Source organism: Brachyistius frenatus, unplaced genomic scaffold (assembly GCF_029030835.1).
Source record: "Brachyistius frenatus isolate BFR_SWC_R1_liver_20210118 unplaced genomic scaffold, ASM2903083v1 Contig_149, whole genome shotgun sequence".
NCBI classification, from domain to species: domain Eukaryota; kingdom Metazoa; phylum Chordata; class Actinopteri; family Embiotocidae; genus Brachyistius; species Brachyistius frenatus.
In genome coordinates this window covers 143,440-160,000 of record NW_027210748.1, presented here as the reverse complement: position 1 = coordinate 160,000, position 16,561 = coordinate 143,440, and the positions used below count along the sequence as shown (strand labels likewise).

The following is a 16,561-nucleotide window of genomic DNA, read 5'->3' as shown; positions in this document are numbered from 1 at the left end:
AGGGTTCACTGTATTTCAAAATATCAACACCACATCTTCAGGTTGTGAAGAGAAGACAAATATTTGTTCCCACTATTAAACAGAACGTACAACAGTTGTGTGTGTTGTCTCTATCTGTGTGTGTTGCATGTTCTCCGAGGAGCAGTCTGCAGTACTGTAAGCCTAGATCTCCCTTCTCCCCTCCCTCCCTCCCTCCCTCCCTCCCCCCTCCCACTCCCTCCCTCACACACTCTACATCTCTCACCCCCTCTCTGTCCCTGGGGCCCTTCTCCTTTCATCCTCACGCCAAGAGCAATCACCATCTCCGTGGTAACGGCTGGTCATGTGACCTGCACCTGTTCCTCTGGCTGGTCGCCACACGCTGGAGCCATCTGGCCACACACGCACGCACACACACAAAAACACACACACTTCTCCACTTCGCTGCCTTCTCCCCTCTCTTCCTCCGAGCTTCTTCGTGGCCTCTCTCCTCCATCACAGTGCACCATCACCTCTCCCCTCCATCACCTCTCCATCACAGTGCACCATCACCTCTCTCCTCCCTTCCCGGTGCACCATCACCTCTCCCCTCCATCACCTCTCTCCTCCATCACAGTGCTCCATCACCTCTCTGCTCTGTCCATCCCCCCAGTCCCTTCGCTCTTCTTCCTCTGCCGCTTCAACTTCTCCAAGAATTCATCTCTACCTCTTATTTCACATCCTAATCAGCTCTCTTTAAAATGTTTTACCTGCTTGAATCAATCAATCAACTTGTACTACAATTAAAAACTTTATCATGAATGCATGATATTGAATTATTCTTATGATTCTGACAAAAGCAGCAAAGGTTTCCATATTTTGCCCAAAATGTGGGTGTTTGAAACGGAGATCGACTGATAGCAGTGGATATCACAACGATAGTTTGGAGCAGGAATTGAGAATATCCTGGGATGTGTTATAATGGCACTCGTATTAATATTAAATATTAGGAGGATTATTTGGAAGATAGATCACCAAACTGGTAAGTAAAGTATAAGTTTAAAGTTTTTTTTTTCTCCGTCCGTTTTCTTCCATCACAGACTGCTGCTAGTGTTGAGTTATATATTCAGTGTACAGTATATGTGATATATATTCTCATTTGTGGAGAAATGTAAACTGTTTTTAGCCCCTGTTGTCAGCCTTCCTGTAAAATCAGTTGTTCCAAAGTTACAATCAGGACTGCCATGGTTCAGCCCCCATTTTCTAACTTTATCACTGGAATATAGTGTTGAAGGTTTCTGCTCCCTGATGTAATCTACACTGTAAAAAAGCTTCACCCTAACTCGGCAGCAGCAGGCATTTTCAGTGTAACGCGTTAATAATACCACACTGTAACCAACAACCCCATCACACTCATGATTTCTGAATAAATCATTTCACACCGATGCGGTAGAAACTTCATGGATCTTTTAACGGCCTACAGATCTGTCCTGATGTGCCCGATGGTCAGTGCACCGCTGGTCTCAGCTGAACTATGACGTTACCTTGGCTTGCTGCATCTGGAGCCTCCATGCATGTCTATTCACGGCGCCGCTCGGTGGAGGCTGCACACAAACGATCGGAGCAGAGTTCTTCTGATAGCGAAGCATACGATTGGACGGTCGATAGGTTTATCTGTGGGTTTGAGTGCTATTATACAGTGTTCATCTATACACAAAGCTTGACAGAAGTTTTACAGTCTCCATATGTCAGCATTACAATTGAGAGGTGACATTTGAAATAAACACCTTTTAATAAGTTACGTTGCGAGTTCTTGTCCATGTTTATTTCTGCTTTTATATTTGGTACAGAATCTGGTGGCTACGTGGATCCTCATGTTACCGACTCACGCAGCTTTTTAGGCAACTGGAAACAAGCCACATGTTTTGGTCAGCTACAATTCTGTGTCTACAATTGATTAGTGCTGTTTGAATACCATTTTGAAAGCCGTATGATGTTTGAGGTGACAAATGGATTGCCTTCACAGGTTTGTCCAGAAATGAAACCTAAGAGGGGGGGGCCATAAAAATACAGGGAACTTTACGATGTCAAAAGGGCGGTTGTTCGGCTGACAACTTAACATAACAACTTCCACAAACAGTCTCTTTGGATTATTTTCTTTCAGTCCTAAACTAAAACGTTCAATCACTCTTCCAAAAAAAAACAACCAAAAAAACAGGCCGGGACAGAAATCAGGCTGCTGAACTGTGAACTGATGGGGAGTCAGGTGGCTACTGACCAATCATATTGCTAGAAAACCTGCATAACATTTATCACCCACTGATGAAAGATATTAAATGACTGCATGATTTTTGACATGTCCATATGAGGCTTGTCCTGTCCAGGTGTACACATAAGCTCCTCCCTCTCCCTCCTCATTCATGCTGCTATATACTCATGGGCTTATAGCATGGCATTCACACATGCTAACCAGCTGTGGTGCACTGTGTGTGTGTGTGTGTGTGTGTGTGTGTGTGTGTGTGTGTGTGTGTGTGTGTGTGTGTGTGTGTGTGTGTGTGTGTGTGTGTGTGTGTGTGTGTGTGTGTGTGCGTGTGCGCGTGTGTGCATGAGAGAGAGAGACAGAGAGATCAGATCATGTTAAGATTAAAGACTGTGCAGAGCGGTGGAGTAAAAAATGGGGAGCGTTAAGAGACAAGCTCAGGAAGAAGACGACGGCGGAGAAGGGTGGGGTGAAACAGACACCTGCTGCTGTGATGAGTCATACTACTGAACCCCTCCACACACACACACAACATTAAAAAAAAAAAAAAAAAAACAACAACACAAGAAAACAAAGGCTAGGAGGCAACACACGTACATACAAATCCAATGTGTGTTCAGAAAGTGCTGTATTTGCACACACGCACAAAACAAGGTGCCTGCATGCACATCTGACCTCTTCGGGTGTACTGCAAACAAATTACACACGTGTGCACACACACACACACACACACACACACACACACACACACACACACACACACACACACACTGAGGGTAGGGTGTGGCAGCTGAGAGCCACGTTATTTATAGATGTACTTCCTCTGAGAGAGGAAGACAGAGAGGGAGAGGAGGATGGAGGGAGAAGGCAAGGTCAAAGGAGAGGAGTGAGCTGACTGGACAAATAAACCACCTGATTCTCTCAATATCACACACACACACACAGTCACACACACACACACACACACACACACACACACACACACACACACACACACACACACACACACACACACACACACACACACACACACACACACACACACACACACACACACAATCCAGGACCACTGAAACCACCAGTAGTGAATGCATCTGGGATTTCTATTTTTGTTATTAACACCTCGTAGGCCTGCAAAAACTATTCTAACCATCAAAGATGAGCAGAAGAAATCTGTCAAGCTTCCTTTGAGTGTAACAATTGGTAAATTAAATTAAAATTGTTTAATCTAACCAGTACCATCTCTGGTATCTCCAGTGTCAATTAAGAATATGAAGCCCTCCATCAGCATAAGATGTAGAAACATATACAGAGGGTTCTCAACTTACGAACATTCGTAGATACGAACAACCGCTGACGGATGTCCATAAATGTTCGTAAAATGCCGTATTGCGTTCGCAAGTTCGTATTTTGCACAGCGCGCCTCATCCGACTGATTCCCCTTCCTGCCGCAACCCACGCCGAGCAGCACCGGCTCATCTCCAACACTTCGTTCGTTGCTCCAACACTCACTTCGTTGTTGTGTTCATCTTAGTTCGTACTATCTTGGATACTTTACCGTTTCTCATATATTTATCACCCGTTTCTCACGTGTTTATCATGCCTAAGAAAGCAAATGCTAGTGCTAAATGCTAATGCTAAATGCTAATTTAATATATAACGACTTACGAACAATTCAGCTTACGAACAGCTGTTCAGAACACATTGTGTTCGTAGGTTGAGAATCTGCTGTACAGGGTGAAAATATTGATCAATGAAGTGCCTAAAGGAACTGCGAGGATCTAATGCAACATGAAACTTTCCAACATATAACTACATATTCGGGATTGTGCTGCACATCAAACTCACTTCGCTTGGCTGTGGATGGACAGACTGCTCGGTGGTTCACTCCAGTGTCGGTGCTTATCTGTGGTTGTGTGCTGGCTTCACCTGCAGAGTTTAACTGCACCTCATCTTCATGTATTTTGAAGGAGTTCCACTCAGACCGACCTGACAGCTGCTGGTGGTCTTTGTGCGTTTCTGCCATTCCCACGGTGACGTGTTATCTCACTGCACCACACAGACTGGCAGCAACATGCTCTTCTTCTCCTTATGTTGTTTAATGGCAGATGGTGGGCAGCTTTTAGGCCAACTACCGCTACCTTCTGACAGGAGTAACGCATTACAACCAGGCGCCGATAAAAACAGGAAATAAGCAAGAACAATAGTCACATAAATTAATCGTTTTTGTAGATTATTACAACGATTCGAAAATCATGTCTTTTCCCTACGACGTATTGGCCCAAAACCAGGCAAGCACACAGCCAACTGTCCATTCATGTAAGATATTTGTGAGGTTTAAAAACATGCAAAACCACAATTTCAGATTCTGTAAATGTTTTCATTCGAAATGTCTAAAAACCAAGTGACAACCATCAACCAGCAGTGACGTCATCGTTGGTTTGTGAACGTTATGAATCCTCCATTTCAGATTCTGTCCGTCACCATCTTTGCTAGTTCGGAGCAGGAAGTGACCATATTTGGACAAGCTGGGGGAGGAGCCAGCGGTGGATCTGACCGATCTGATCGGAAACCTGACGATACTACGTCCCGCCCACCGATAGCTGTAACCTGACTGCACCACAGGCCTGTCAATCAAACAGACACGCCCCCAAAAACAGGTCTTCTTGAATCTTCTTTTCTAATGAATGAGGGATTATTTTCAGATGGACCTCCAGAAAACTAAGAAGAAGGAGTGACTTTAGCTAACAACACCGAGATAACTGATGGACACATTTTATTCACTTTGGATTTGATGAGAGAAGTTGAATGGGAGTCTATGGAGCCGGAGGCTTTTTGGAGCCGACCTCTAGTGGCACTCGCTGGTATTGCAGCTGAAGACTCTTCTGGATCAGAACCATTTTTCAGACCCAGAAACTATGTCCACCTTATATACCGTGTATGCTAAAAAACATGTACATTAAAGATGGCAGGCTACGTCTTAACACACTAACCAATTTATATAAAGATGCGTGACAAACCAGAGAGTGAAAACTGAACAACAGCGTGTGTTTTAAAGCACAGCCGAACATCCTGGTTACACCGATCAGGCTTCAGTCCATTCTGTGGTGGTTTATAGTTCATACAGAGATGTAAATACACTGAGCAGAGAGAAAACATACTGTAGCGTGGTGTGAAAAACTACTGCGCTCTGGGGCTTATTCATCCACCCACTGGTGGAAATCTCACATAAATCCCCCAGAACGCACTGGAACATACCGAATGTATGAGTTGGCCCTTGACGTGGTTTTGGTCGACAACAAGTGGGACGTTTTTTAAAGTTAATTTTAGGGGCTTTCACACTTGTTTAATGTTACTAATGTATTTCAATGAACCAGAAACAATTTAGCAGATTTAGGAAGAAAGTTCTGTTACTAACTTGTAAATCCTTGAAGTTATATAATTACATCAAAACACAGACCAACAGACATATTACAGACACTTTCTATGGGAATAAACAAACTAATGCAGAGCCCAACCAAACTTCATTCAAAAATACAAGAGATTTAATGCTGCCTTGCTTGTGTGCTCAGAAAAAAAACTTCACTTCTCAGTCGTTGGCTTGAATTAGAAAGACAGGCAGAGAGGAAGCGGGAAGATGGGGAGGGAGGTGGAGGGGAAAAGATGAAAGGATGCAGGAAGAGGTGGGATTGGAGGGAGGGGAGAAGAGGAGAAAGAATAAAAGAGAAGATAGTTGGGTGATTGCAGAGGTCCACCATTTTAGAGGAGCAGTGAATGGCCAGCAGCCATTATTATGCTAAATTAACCTGGGAGCTCAAGGCCGCCACTCAAGATGGAGGAAAGCCTGACAACAGATAAGAGCTAGTTTACCAACACACACACACACACACACACACACACACACACACACACACACACACACACACACACACACACACACACACACACACACACACACACACACACACACACACACACACACACGCGGGGGTGGGGAGGGGGGCAGTCTCCCCACCCCCCCTGCTTCCTCTCAGAGTCATGGCGGTGGACTGGTCAGCAGTGTGGCCTTCATTATCATTAGACTCCATTTTCTGCCACAAAGATTACTACCGACCCGTCCCCTGCTGACCCCTCCCCCAACACATGCATGCACACACACAAAACACCAGCCCCCCCCCCCCCTCCGCTTCACACACTCACTCCAACACTTCCCCACCCCCTCTTTTCCAGTGGCCAGTGCATGCATATGTGCACGCACACCTCCCCCAGTGCTGACCCCTGCATGCTGCTTTTGCCCTCCCTCTTCAATGGGATAAAAGGAGCTGAGAGAAAAAGGGAGATGGGGGAGAGACTGAGGGACGGGGGAGGGAGAGGGAGGGAGATACTAGGGGGGGGGGGGTTGTCCTGACACATTCCTCAGTCTGATCAAGTTTCCACCTTCAACAATGAAACCACGCTGAGTCTCTCATACAACAACTGCCCTCAGCTCTCTGCCTCTGATCTGACAGACTGTAAGTAACACAGTGAGAAAGCATCCACATCAGGAGAGCACACTGCACAGAGTAGACCCAAGGAGAGAAGAGAGATGTGATGAAGGCATGAAGGCAGAGGAAGAGTGAGCGAGGGGAGGAGGGATCAGACCAGCCAGCACAGAGTCAACAAAGTGAGCCAAAGGTGATAACGCTGATAAGTGCTAGAAGTTCGATCAGGCTAATCTAAATCCTGCTTATTCTCCCTGCGTTTCTCTGCATGTTTTCTTAAGTGAAAAAAACCAAAGTAACTGCAGGATGTTAACCCTCCGAACTGAGTGCTCAGACCAAATGTGAAGCGAGTGTCTGTCTCGCAAGTACGGCCGCTCAAAGTTAAATATTTTCAATTCGCGCAAATTCGTGGACATTAATGTGTTTGTTGTACGTAGTCGATTCGGGAATAATTCACTTCACATTTGGTCTGGACACACCATAATGGCCTGATACAGTAGACCTCTGCATTGTTCTGGAGTGATGCCCTCCTTCACTACCATGAACACACTGTAGTTTATTTTCACTACAAATTATCACTAGAAACCCAAATGTGTATTAATCCGCCACTGAAAGTAGGTTTTACCCAGCAGCTCATGAAACGATTGAGGATAAACATGTAAATCTATATTTTGTGAGCCATAATGTTGAAGCCTTCAGTCGGAGCCATCGTCATGGCGACAGAAGACGGTGAATAGTTTTACTCTCCACCGACCTGCAGCGCTCCGATGGCAGAAGTTTCAGTCCCACTGGAAGAGTCCGTGATTGATCCTCGGGAGCTCATGCTCTATGCTTCACTAAGTCCTGTGATCACCAGCTCCCCCTCCCATAAACACAGTGTGTGGCGGTTCAGAGGTCGTGACCCCTGCAGTTCCCCCTGGTTGGTCACGAGTGATGGATGTCGTGTCTCTTTGGGTTTGTGTATATACCGTCTGTGTTTATGTATATGCAGCGTCGCCAGGACTCCTTCAGTAACTGACATTAATATGTACACACCAAGACGTCACCACTAAGGATACATACATAAAGACCTACATATCACTTCCTCTGAAAAATTGACAGTCAACATATTTTTCCCCATCAGCAGGTTTCCACCTGAGCTGCCAAACTCCTGTTCGACTTTCTCAAGTTTGTCTATGTGGAGCTGAAAACATCACACTCCCCGTATTATTAACCATTAGGTTAATGATGCCACATGAATCTTTAGGAATCCTCTTCCCAGCAGGTATTCGTACAAGCTGCCGAGGAAGCAGCTCCTTTCTCCTAATTTCTACACCGACACAAACAAGACAACACACACGGTGAGTCATGTAAAGCCGGTGAGTCATGTAAAGCCGCTCCTACCTGGTTTTCTTGGGAGTCCTGGTCTTGGGGGCAGAGCTCTTGGCCTTCTTCTCCTTGGGCTCTTTGGGGGTCTTGGGTGTTTTGGGTGTTTTGGGCGTCTTCGGGATCTTGGGCTCTTTGGGCTCCTTGCCCTCTGCCTTCTCCTTTGGTTTCTTTTTCCGCTTCTTCTTCTCCTCCACCAGCGGCGAACTTCCCTCTACCATCCCTGTGCCAGTAACCTGTTCACCTGCATCACTTCCTGTTCCAGGAAATTCAGACTTCACCTCTTCCTCTCTCATTGCCTTCTTCCCTCCCTCCTCTTCCGCTCCGTCCACAACTTTAGCTTTCTTCTTCTTCTTCTTTTTTGGCTTGGTCTCCTGGTCGCTGGGCTTCTCTGTGCTGATAGGCTGGCCGGGGGCACCGCCGCCGACCGCTGGCCCGTCAGGACCCATCATCGAGGCATCACCTGACGGGTCCGAGGGGGAATGCTGGGGGGCGGAGAGAGACATTTCACTTATTCAACAACTTTTAAATACATACAAATAGAATATTAATTAATAGAAAAATTATTAAAACACATTTACATTTTCCAAACAAATTATAATTCAGAAAGGAACATTTTTTTTAAAGATTTGTGAGCAAACGCTGAAAGACTCATCATAGTGTGCAAGTCCAGATATGCCCAGTGCTTAACAAAATGAGGCAACTGAAAACTGAGCCAATTTTGATAATCAGAAATCTCATATTCGCTGGTTCCAGCTTGCATGATCATATATAAAATTAATATCAGATGTTCTATTATGAGAATTTTTATTACTCCCTAATATCTATATTCACCCCCCCCAAAAAAAATCCAGTATCAGTCCGGCGCTAGCATTTTTATTTAAAAATAACCTAAATAAATAATCAATTGCTTCTGTATGCTGCTGTAGCGAAAAAATTTCCCCTCAGGGATTAATAAAGTAAATACCTACCTACCTACCAATGGACTTATTGCCAATTAATTCTCTGACGATTGATTAATCAATTACTAATTTAAGATGCAAAAAATATCCCAATCAAATATGGATCAGTGACACGTGCTGTGAAATGTGGGTGCTGCTGGACTGGCCTGTCAGTCAATACTGATGCATGTTCGGCAGGGTGGGGGTTGAGTCTGTCAGTAATGGCCAACCAGGGAGCAGAGGGAGAAGGAGGGGGAAGGAGGGATCTATCCATCCGTCCATCCGTGCACATGGCTGCCACCTCCTCCTCCCTCTCCTTGACTCCCTGTTGCTACAGTTTCCGCCCCCCTCTCCCTCACGCCAACCTTAGTAAACAAACTGACTGACACCTAATTTTTCCTTCTCCTTTTGCTCCTCTGCAGACTAAATCCTCTCTCCTTCGATCCTTCTCCCTCCACCTCCTCCTCTTTGCTCCCAAGTAAGCATGACAGGAAACTGGTTACCAACTGTTGGGAGCCGCTGCAGCTGCCTCTCCTGCCTCTCCTCCCTCTCTTCCATCCCTTCCCTCCCCCCCTCTCTCTCCAGCTGCTCAGGGTCCCAGTAGCAGATGGGAAATCAGGCATCATGACACGAATAAATTATCTCCATACTTCAAAAAGGCACAGCGAGGGAGTGTGTGTGTGTGAGTGTGTGTCATATGAGAGCAAGAGAGTGTGCCTTTGAGAGAGAGAGAGAGTGAGTGTGTGTGTGTTTGTGCATGTGTAAATGAGGTGTGTGTGTGTGTGTGTGTGTGTGTGTGTGTGTGTGTGTGTGTGTGTGTGTGTGTGTGTGTGTGTGTGTGTGTGTGTGTGTGTGTGTGTGTGTGAGCTTCAGCAAGTTTACAGCAAAATGCCAGAGCAGCAGCTACACACTCACACACAGACTCACGCCGCATAACTCGTTCACGTGAGGTAGGACAGAGTTGGGATGCTTTCCCCGAAAGTCCACCTCCATCAGGAGAATACTAATGCGTGCTTACACACACACACACACACACACACACACACACACACACACACACACACACACACACAAAACTACTGCAAGGTCACACATCACACAAACCTCTGCACACATGCACACAAACACCTGCTGACACACACGTAAACTGAGCCATTTAGACACAAATGGGGGAAGAGAAGGAGCGGGTGGGAGTGGTGGGGGGGTATAGTTGGTGGAGAGTGACAGATAGAGAGATAATCACAGAAAGAGAGAGAGAAAGAAAGAGAGAGAGAGAGAGAGAGAGATGGCGAGGGGGATGTGGTGCCAAGAGATAAATCTGTCCTCCTGCCAAGCCTCCAAGATAATCAATCACATGAATGACAATGGAGAACACAAACAATCTCTCTCTCTCTTACACACACACACACACACACACACACACACACACACACACACACACACACACACACACACACACACACACACACACACACACACACACACGAGTGCTGCGTCAGGTTTGGTGCTTTGCACAGATAGAGGAAAGATGGAGGGGAGAGTACGAGGATGAAGGTGAGCGATGGGGATGAGGAACCTGATGGAGGGAGCAACAGCTGGAAGAAGAGTGACAGGAAGGGTTAAATCTACCAGGAAGAAACACTTCAGACTCTCCGAGGATGAAGGGAAAGGAAATCCTGCTCTCCTCATTCAGTTTCTTATCCCGTTTCTCTGTCCAGCTTTCCCTCTCTCGCCGTCTGTCCGTCCCTCCTTCCGTCCGTCCCTCCCTCCATCGTCCCTCCCTCCATGGTGTGGACAATCAAACGTATATTGTATGGTGACCCATCCAACAAGACCAGACCGGTTTCCTATAATTTCACCTCTGGTCCATCTTTGTTCTGCTTTTTCCTCATTATGAACACATCCTGATACACGAAGCTGATCTGCTGAGTGTCTGAAATAAGACGCATCGTTTAAGTGACCAACCAAATGTTGAAAGCAGAAAATCTGCTACAGCACCGGCTGCTCATTTCATACGAAGCAGCTCTCTTGGTAAATACAACATGATTACTCTCTGTCTTACAGTGTAGAAGTTGAAAGTTCACTCGTTATCATGCCGCCTGTAAATTCTTTGTAATGTCAGACGGACTTCCTCCTTTGCGTGAATCTAGTTTTGCCCAATGACAAGTGTTGTCTTTGAAGCTTGGCTACATTCATGTTAAGCTTTACCTTTGGTCAGAAACCTTTCAGATAGAAACGGCCATTTTGACTGAATACAATCCGTCCAAAGTACACTTTCAAGAATCCATAAACTGAATCAAAAAGCATGTTTTCTATTCATTTGCTAAGAAGGCCAAATCCAAACTGGTTATTGATACTAAATCAAAGGTCAACGTGATTAGAAATTACTTCAATCTCTGCAAATATTTGAAAATAGTGGGGTTCCCATTAGGGATGGGCATTTCAAGTAGAAACACTATTCCATATTAGCTGAGAACTAGTCGATTAATATTCAAACATACTGTTATTACTACCACAGAATAGTGTGAAACGGTGTCAAAATGCTCTCACCATGGAGAAATGCACCCAAGCCGTACTGAGGAAATGTGCTGATTGGGCTTCCGTAAGGTTTGTGATGTTACAAACTCGTGCTCTTGCCACACATCGGCCCTCAGCAATTGTTATGCAGAGGAAGGCAGCGGCTAGTCGTTTCGTCTCAGAGCTAGTAAGCTAGAAGAAGTCAGCCAATCAGAGGACAGTCATTGATATTAATGAGCCTTAAAAACAGGCTGCTCTTGGTTGAATATAGAGATGTAAAACTATATTGAGATGATTAAAACCCCAAAAATATACTGTTATAATAAAAAAATAAAAATGGCAGAAACGTGACAGAGAAGTATTTCTTTAGATTTTGTCTGTTGGTTTGTTGTCTAGCAGTCACCGTGTGTCTGACTCAGTTTACTGTGGTAGTGTGTTGAAGGTCACACTCCCAGGATGTAGAGGGACACCATCACTGAAGACAAGCGTGGACAAGGAGACCATATAATAGAACAAATGGGCTTCCTGTCAAGACCACACTATCTAAAGTAAAAGCTCAGGCTGTGTATCTGTACTCTTCTTGGAGAGATGATGAATAAAAACAATGTAAATTTGAAAAAAAATTAAAAAAAATTATTCTGCTGTTGCCACCCGATCGACCGGCTCAGTGAAATAGCTCTGTTCAATCAGAGCGATTAAAAGTCCGAAGGTTTTCTGATGGCACCGAGCTGGAGGAGCAGCATTAATTGTGGATGTAGCTGGACAAAATGCATATTATCATCCACATTTTGGACCAAAAATACATTATGTCCCTTTGAGCAAAGCTTTTGCTGCCTGTATTGAATAGGAATGAGATATGAAGTTCCAATATTATAGTCATTAAAATCTAAAAAAAAAAAAAAAATCAATTAGTATGTGAGCATCCCCTAGTTTTACTGGCGCCTGGATGTCATACATTACTCCGGTCAGAAGGAGGACAAATAGCAATAAGTGGTTGAATAGTTCAGAGCGATTTTGGAATAATATTTTGCATGAAATGAATGCGGTGTGATTTGTTCCACGGAGCAGTAAAGGTTTCTCAGGACACCGTTTGAATGTTCAGTCATTATTGTCATGTGCTAAGAAACTACCAATATGAACAGGAAGGGACAAAACAGGTAGTACTTAAAAATGTATTAATGCAACACCAAAATGGTGCATTTAAAAAGGTTGGGTCTGTAGATGTCTAGAAATCTAGAGATGGTTTTCTCACCTCTAAACAATTAAAAAGAAATCTAAATCAATTTATCTACAGAAGGGAACCTCTCTTTGTTTACCAAAAACAGAAGCACTTCCAGTAGGTGAGGAGGGTTCTCCACCAAAACCAGGATGAAGCAGTTTACTGGGAACGACTGTATTAAGTGTCGAGTATAGTGAAGTCTGTCATTTTTCAGAACCAGGCTGGAGCCCAATTGATCCCCTGTTGCTCTGATTATTCCTTAATTTGCTATTCCGTGTCCGTTGATCTGACGAAGACTGAAGACATGTGCATCTCAACATGTTTCAATGGACATTGAGGTTAAATTAGGTACATATGAACTTTACAAAGACAGAGGGAGAGAGGAAATCAGGGAAACCAAGTTGTGACAGTGTGTTGAATATGTCGCCACACAGCACACACACCTCGTATATATTTCAAATGAAACACATCTAAGAACCCGTTCACAGCATTCAACTGACTACTTGTTTCAGTCGACTATTTTTCCCTCTACGAGTGTTTCCTCGAAGCAGAACCTCTGAGCTGTACGGTATAGCATCTCTGACTGCGTGAATGAGCGCGGGAGGTTGGGAAGGGGACGGGGGGGAGAGGGGGGGACGGGTGAGACAGGCATGTTATATGTCAACTAGAGTGCTGCACGCAACATTGTGTGTGTGTGTGTGTGTGTGTGTGTGTGTGTGTGTGTGTGTGTGTGTGTGTGTGTGTGTGTGTGTGTGTGTGTGTGTGTGTGTGTGTGTGTGTGTGTGTGTGTGTGATGTAGAATAAAGGTCACAGCCCACAACTCTGCCAGAGCGGTGACCTTGAGCCGCTGATGAAGGCATGCGTGTGTGTGTGTGTGTGTGTGTGTGTGTGTGTGTGTGTGTGTGTGTGTGTGTGTGTGTGTGTGTGTGTGTGTGTGTGTGCGTGCGTGTGCGTGTGTGTGTGTGCATGCATGTGTAATAACCATGCTTAGTGAACAGATGGAGCTTAGAGTACCAGACATACAGTCATCATGACTGACTGACCAGCTTGGTGGGTTCGGGGGTGTGTGAGTGTCTCTTTCTAACAAGTGCATCATAAGGCACAGTGAGAACTTCTTTACTGTGACACACACACACACACACACACACACACACACACACACACACACACACACACACACACACACACACACACACACACACACAGAGAGAGAGAGAGAGAGAGAGAGAGAGAGAGAGAAAGGAGAGAGAGAGAGAGAGAGACAGACACACCACTTTTAAGTAGTCCTCAAGTTAGGCTATCCTCTTTTCTCAAGGCACATTTTGACATCCTATTCCAGACCACACTATCAGAGGTGTGCGTGTGTGTGTGTGTGTGTGTGTGTGTGTGTGTGTGTGTGTGTGTGTGTGTGTGTGTGTGTGTGTGTGTGTGTGTGTGTGTGTGTGTGTGTGTGTGTGTGTGTGACAGGGGGTGGCTGGGCCTGCAGCTAAAGTCAGGAAGGGGCATGCAGCGCAGCCAGGCAAGGAGCGGGGCTCACCAGTCAACCTGGCATCTAGGTCAGGAGTGCTGGATAAATTAAGTGTGACGGCTGAAATGTCAACCGCAGCACACAGAGATGCAGGCTCAGAGGTGGGGAGTAGTGAGTAGTGAGCGAGGGGAGGGGAGTGGTGTGAAGAGAAAAAGGGGACTGGATCTGTGTGTGTGTGTGTGTGTGTGTGTGTGTGTGTGTGTGTGTGTGTGTGTGTGTGTGTGTGTGTGTGTGTGTGTGTGTGTGTGTGTGTGTGTGTGTGTGTGTGTGTGTGTGTGTGTCTGTCCACAGGGCTGCTATTGTGTGTGAATGGGTCAGTGGAGAAAGGGGGCTTTGAGCAACAAAACAAGCTAATGGAAGCGAAGGCACGTGACTCAGGCAGCAGTGATGCTGCATGCTCACACACACAAACAAGGTAGCTGCCATTGAGAACTGCTAACCTCTCCTCACCACCCACCTCCTCCCCTCCCTCCCCCTTTCCTCTGCCAGAGATCCCGGACTCCCTCTGGAGATCTTTGCTTGTTTTCCCACTTCTTTGCTCTTCGTGTGTCTCCCCTCCCCCAAACTCTTGATCACCCCGGAGCTTTTTTTTTCTCCCGTTCTCTCTCCTCCTCCCTGTTACTCTCTTTTCCAAACTGTCTCTCTGCACATCCGGCTGCTCAACATTAACTTAGTGATGACACCCCTGAAATGGATAAGACAAACAGTGAGACAGACAGACAGACAGAGCGGAAAGAGAGGAGACGGGGAGGAGGGGAGGAGGGAGCGACAGGAAGGGAGGTTTCCTCTACAGAGGGGTGGGGGGCAGTGGGACCAAGAGGGAGGAGAGATTATGCTGGTGGCGCCTCTGTGCATGTATGTGTGCATGTGTGTGTGTGTGCATGTGTTGCACACGTGTCTAAGAATATGCACAGGAAACAAACAGCTGCAAAAATCCCCCCCCCCCACACACACACACACACACACACACACACACACACACGGAAATACAAGCACACACAGGGCCGACAGCAGAAGACACAAAGGCAAAAACACCCACACTGCTATGAACACAAACACACAAAACCCCACTGAAGCAGTGCCCAATGCACCGCTGTGTTCTCAAATGTCATGTGCACACACATTTATGCACACACACACTTCCCTTACACTCCAAACACACACATTCCCCCACCCACATGAAAAATAAACATTCACATGAAATACACCCACACACAAAAACAAATGCACACAGCCGTGATCACACACACGCACACACAGTTGTCACCACATCAAAGCGCTCGTTTGACGGAGGCTCACCTGTGTGTGAGGCACTTTCTGTGGGGTTAGAGGGGGTGAAGAGAGTGGGTGGGAGGCAGGAGGTGCCCATGGGTGAGAGGCTTGGTTGGGGGGAGGGGGCGTGCTCTGCAGGTGGTGCGGGGGCAGATGCGTGTGCTGCGTCTGAGCGTTCTGGGCGGGTGGCGCTAAGCCCTGGTTCGGGGCAGGCGCTCCGTGTTGGCCGGCAGGCGGACACTGGAAAACCATGGGAGCAGGCGGCATGGGCTGCCCGCTCCGAGAGGCCTGCTGCTGGGCCTGGAGCAGACGCTGGTCCCCCCCCTGGCTGACTGGGGCTTCGTGCAGCCCTGGGAGGAGGGAGGAGAGAGTATTAGAGCATCCTCGCTGACTGTGTGGTGTCTTTCAACAAGACACTGATTCATAGCCAGTACTTCACTGTAGTCCTTTTTCCATAGGTCACCAAATTCATGAAAAATGTTTGTATGATACAGTAAATCAAAACTATTATAAAAGCAGGAACAAAATAAAACTACAGCAACCTCAGCTCTAAAAAGCTTTCCCCAAACTGGCAGATATTATGAGTAAATTTTTTTTTATTATAGGTAATAGGTCATCATCATCTCTGCCCCTGAGAAACGTCCCCTGTCACTGCAGTCGTCCTCTGACCTTTCATTGACCACTCAGAGAATGTGAAAGGAAGTTTATCTTTTTCAAATATGTGTAATGTTCCTTAAAATAGTCTTTCTCTCTCCACGGCTTTAACAGGAAAAAGTGTAAAGACAAATTCACACCGGAAGCGACAATACATGTTCGCAACCATCTGTCTGATCCAAAGTAACAGCACCAGCCCACTTCTGTACTTAGATTCTACAGGCTGAACAGCAAATCTAAAAAAAAAAAAAAAACTCTTGTTATTCCTCAATATCCTACGATAGTTTCCATTTCTGTGTTTTTGTAAATGTTTTGGTAGATATTGCCTGTTCTGCAGAAATGTGATTGAAGTGATAAAACAACATG

At 45.8% G+C, this 16,561-nt stretch overlaps 1 protein-coding gene across 2 annotated transcripts in view; it reads right to left on the bottom strand.

Moving 5' to 3' along the window:
• chd7 (chromodomain helicase DNA binding protein 7) overlaps positions 1-16,561 on the bottom strand; it is a 78,671-nt gene that overhangs the window by 41,747 nt on the left and 20,363 nt on the right. The window contains exons 1-3 of one of the 2 annotated variants that reach the window (XM_069715895.1): positions 15,569-16,269; positions 8,190-8,549; positions 8,083-8,144 (exon numbers count right to left, since the gene is read on the bottom strand). In XM_069715895.1, the coding sequence (XP_069571996.1) occupies positions 8,083-8,144; positions 8,190-8,549; positions 15,569-15,808 (662 nt within the window). In that variant the 5' untranslated portion in view covers positions 15,809-16,269. Of the gene's footprint in view, positions 1-8,082; positions 8,550-15,568; positions 16,270-16,561 lie in introns of those variants that run through there. The other variant, XM_069715896.1, reaches the window with a different exon arrangement.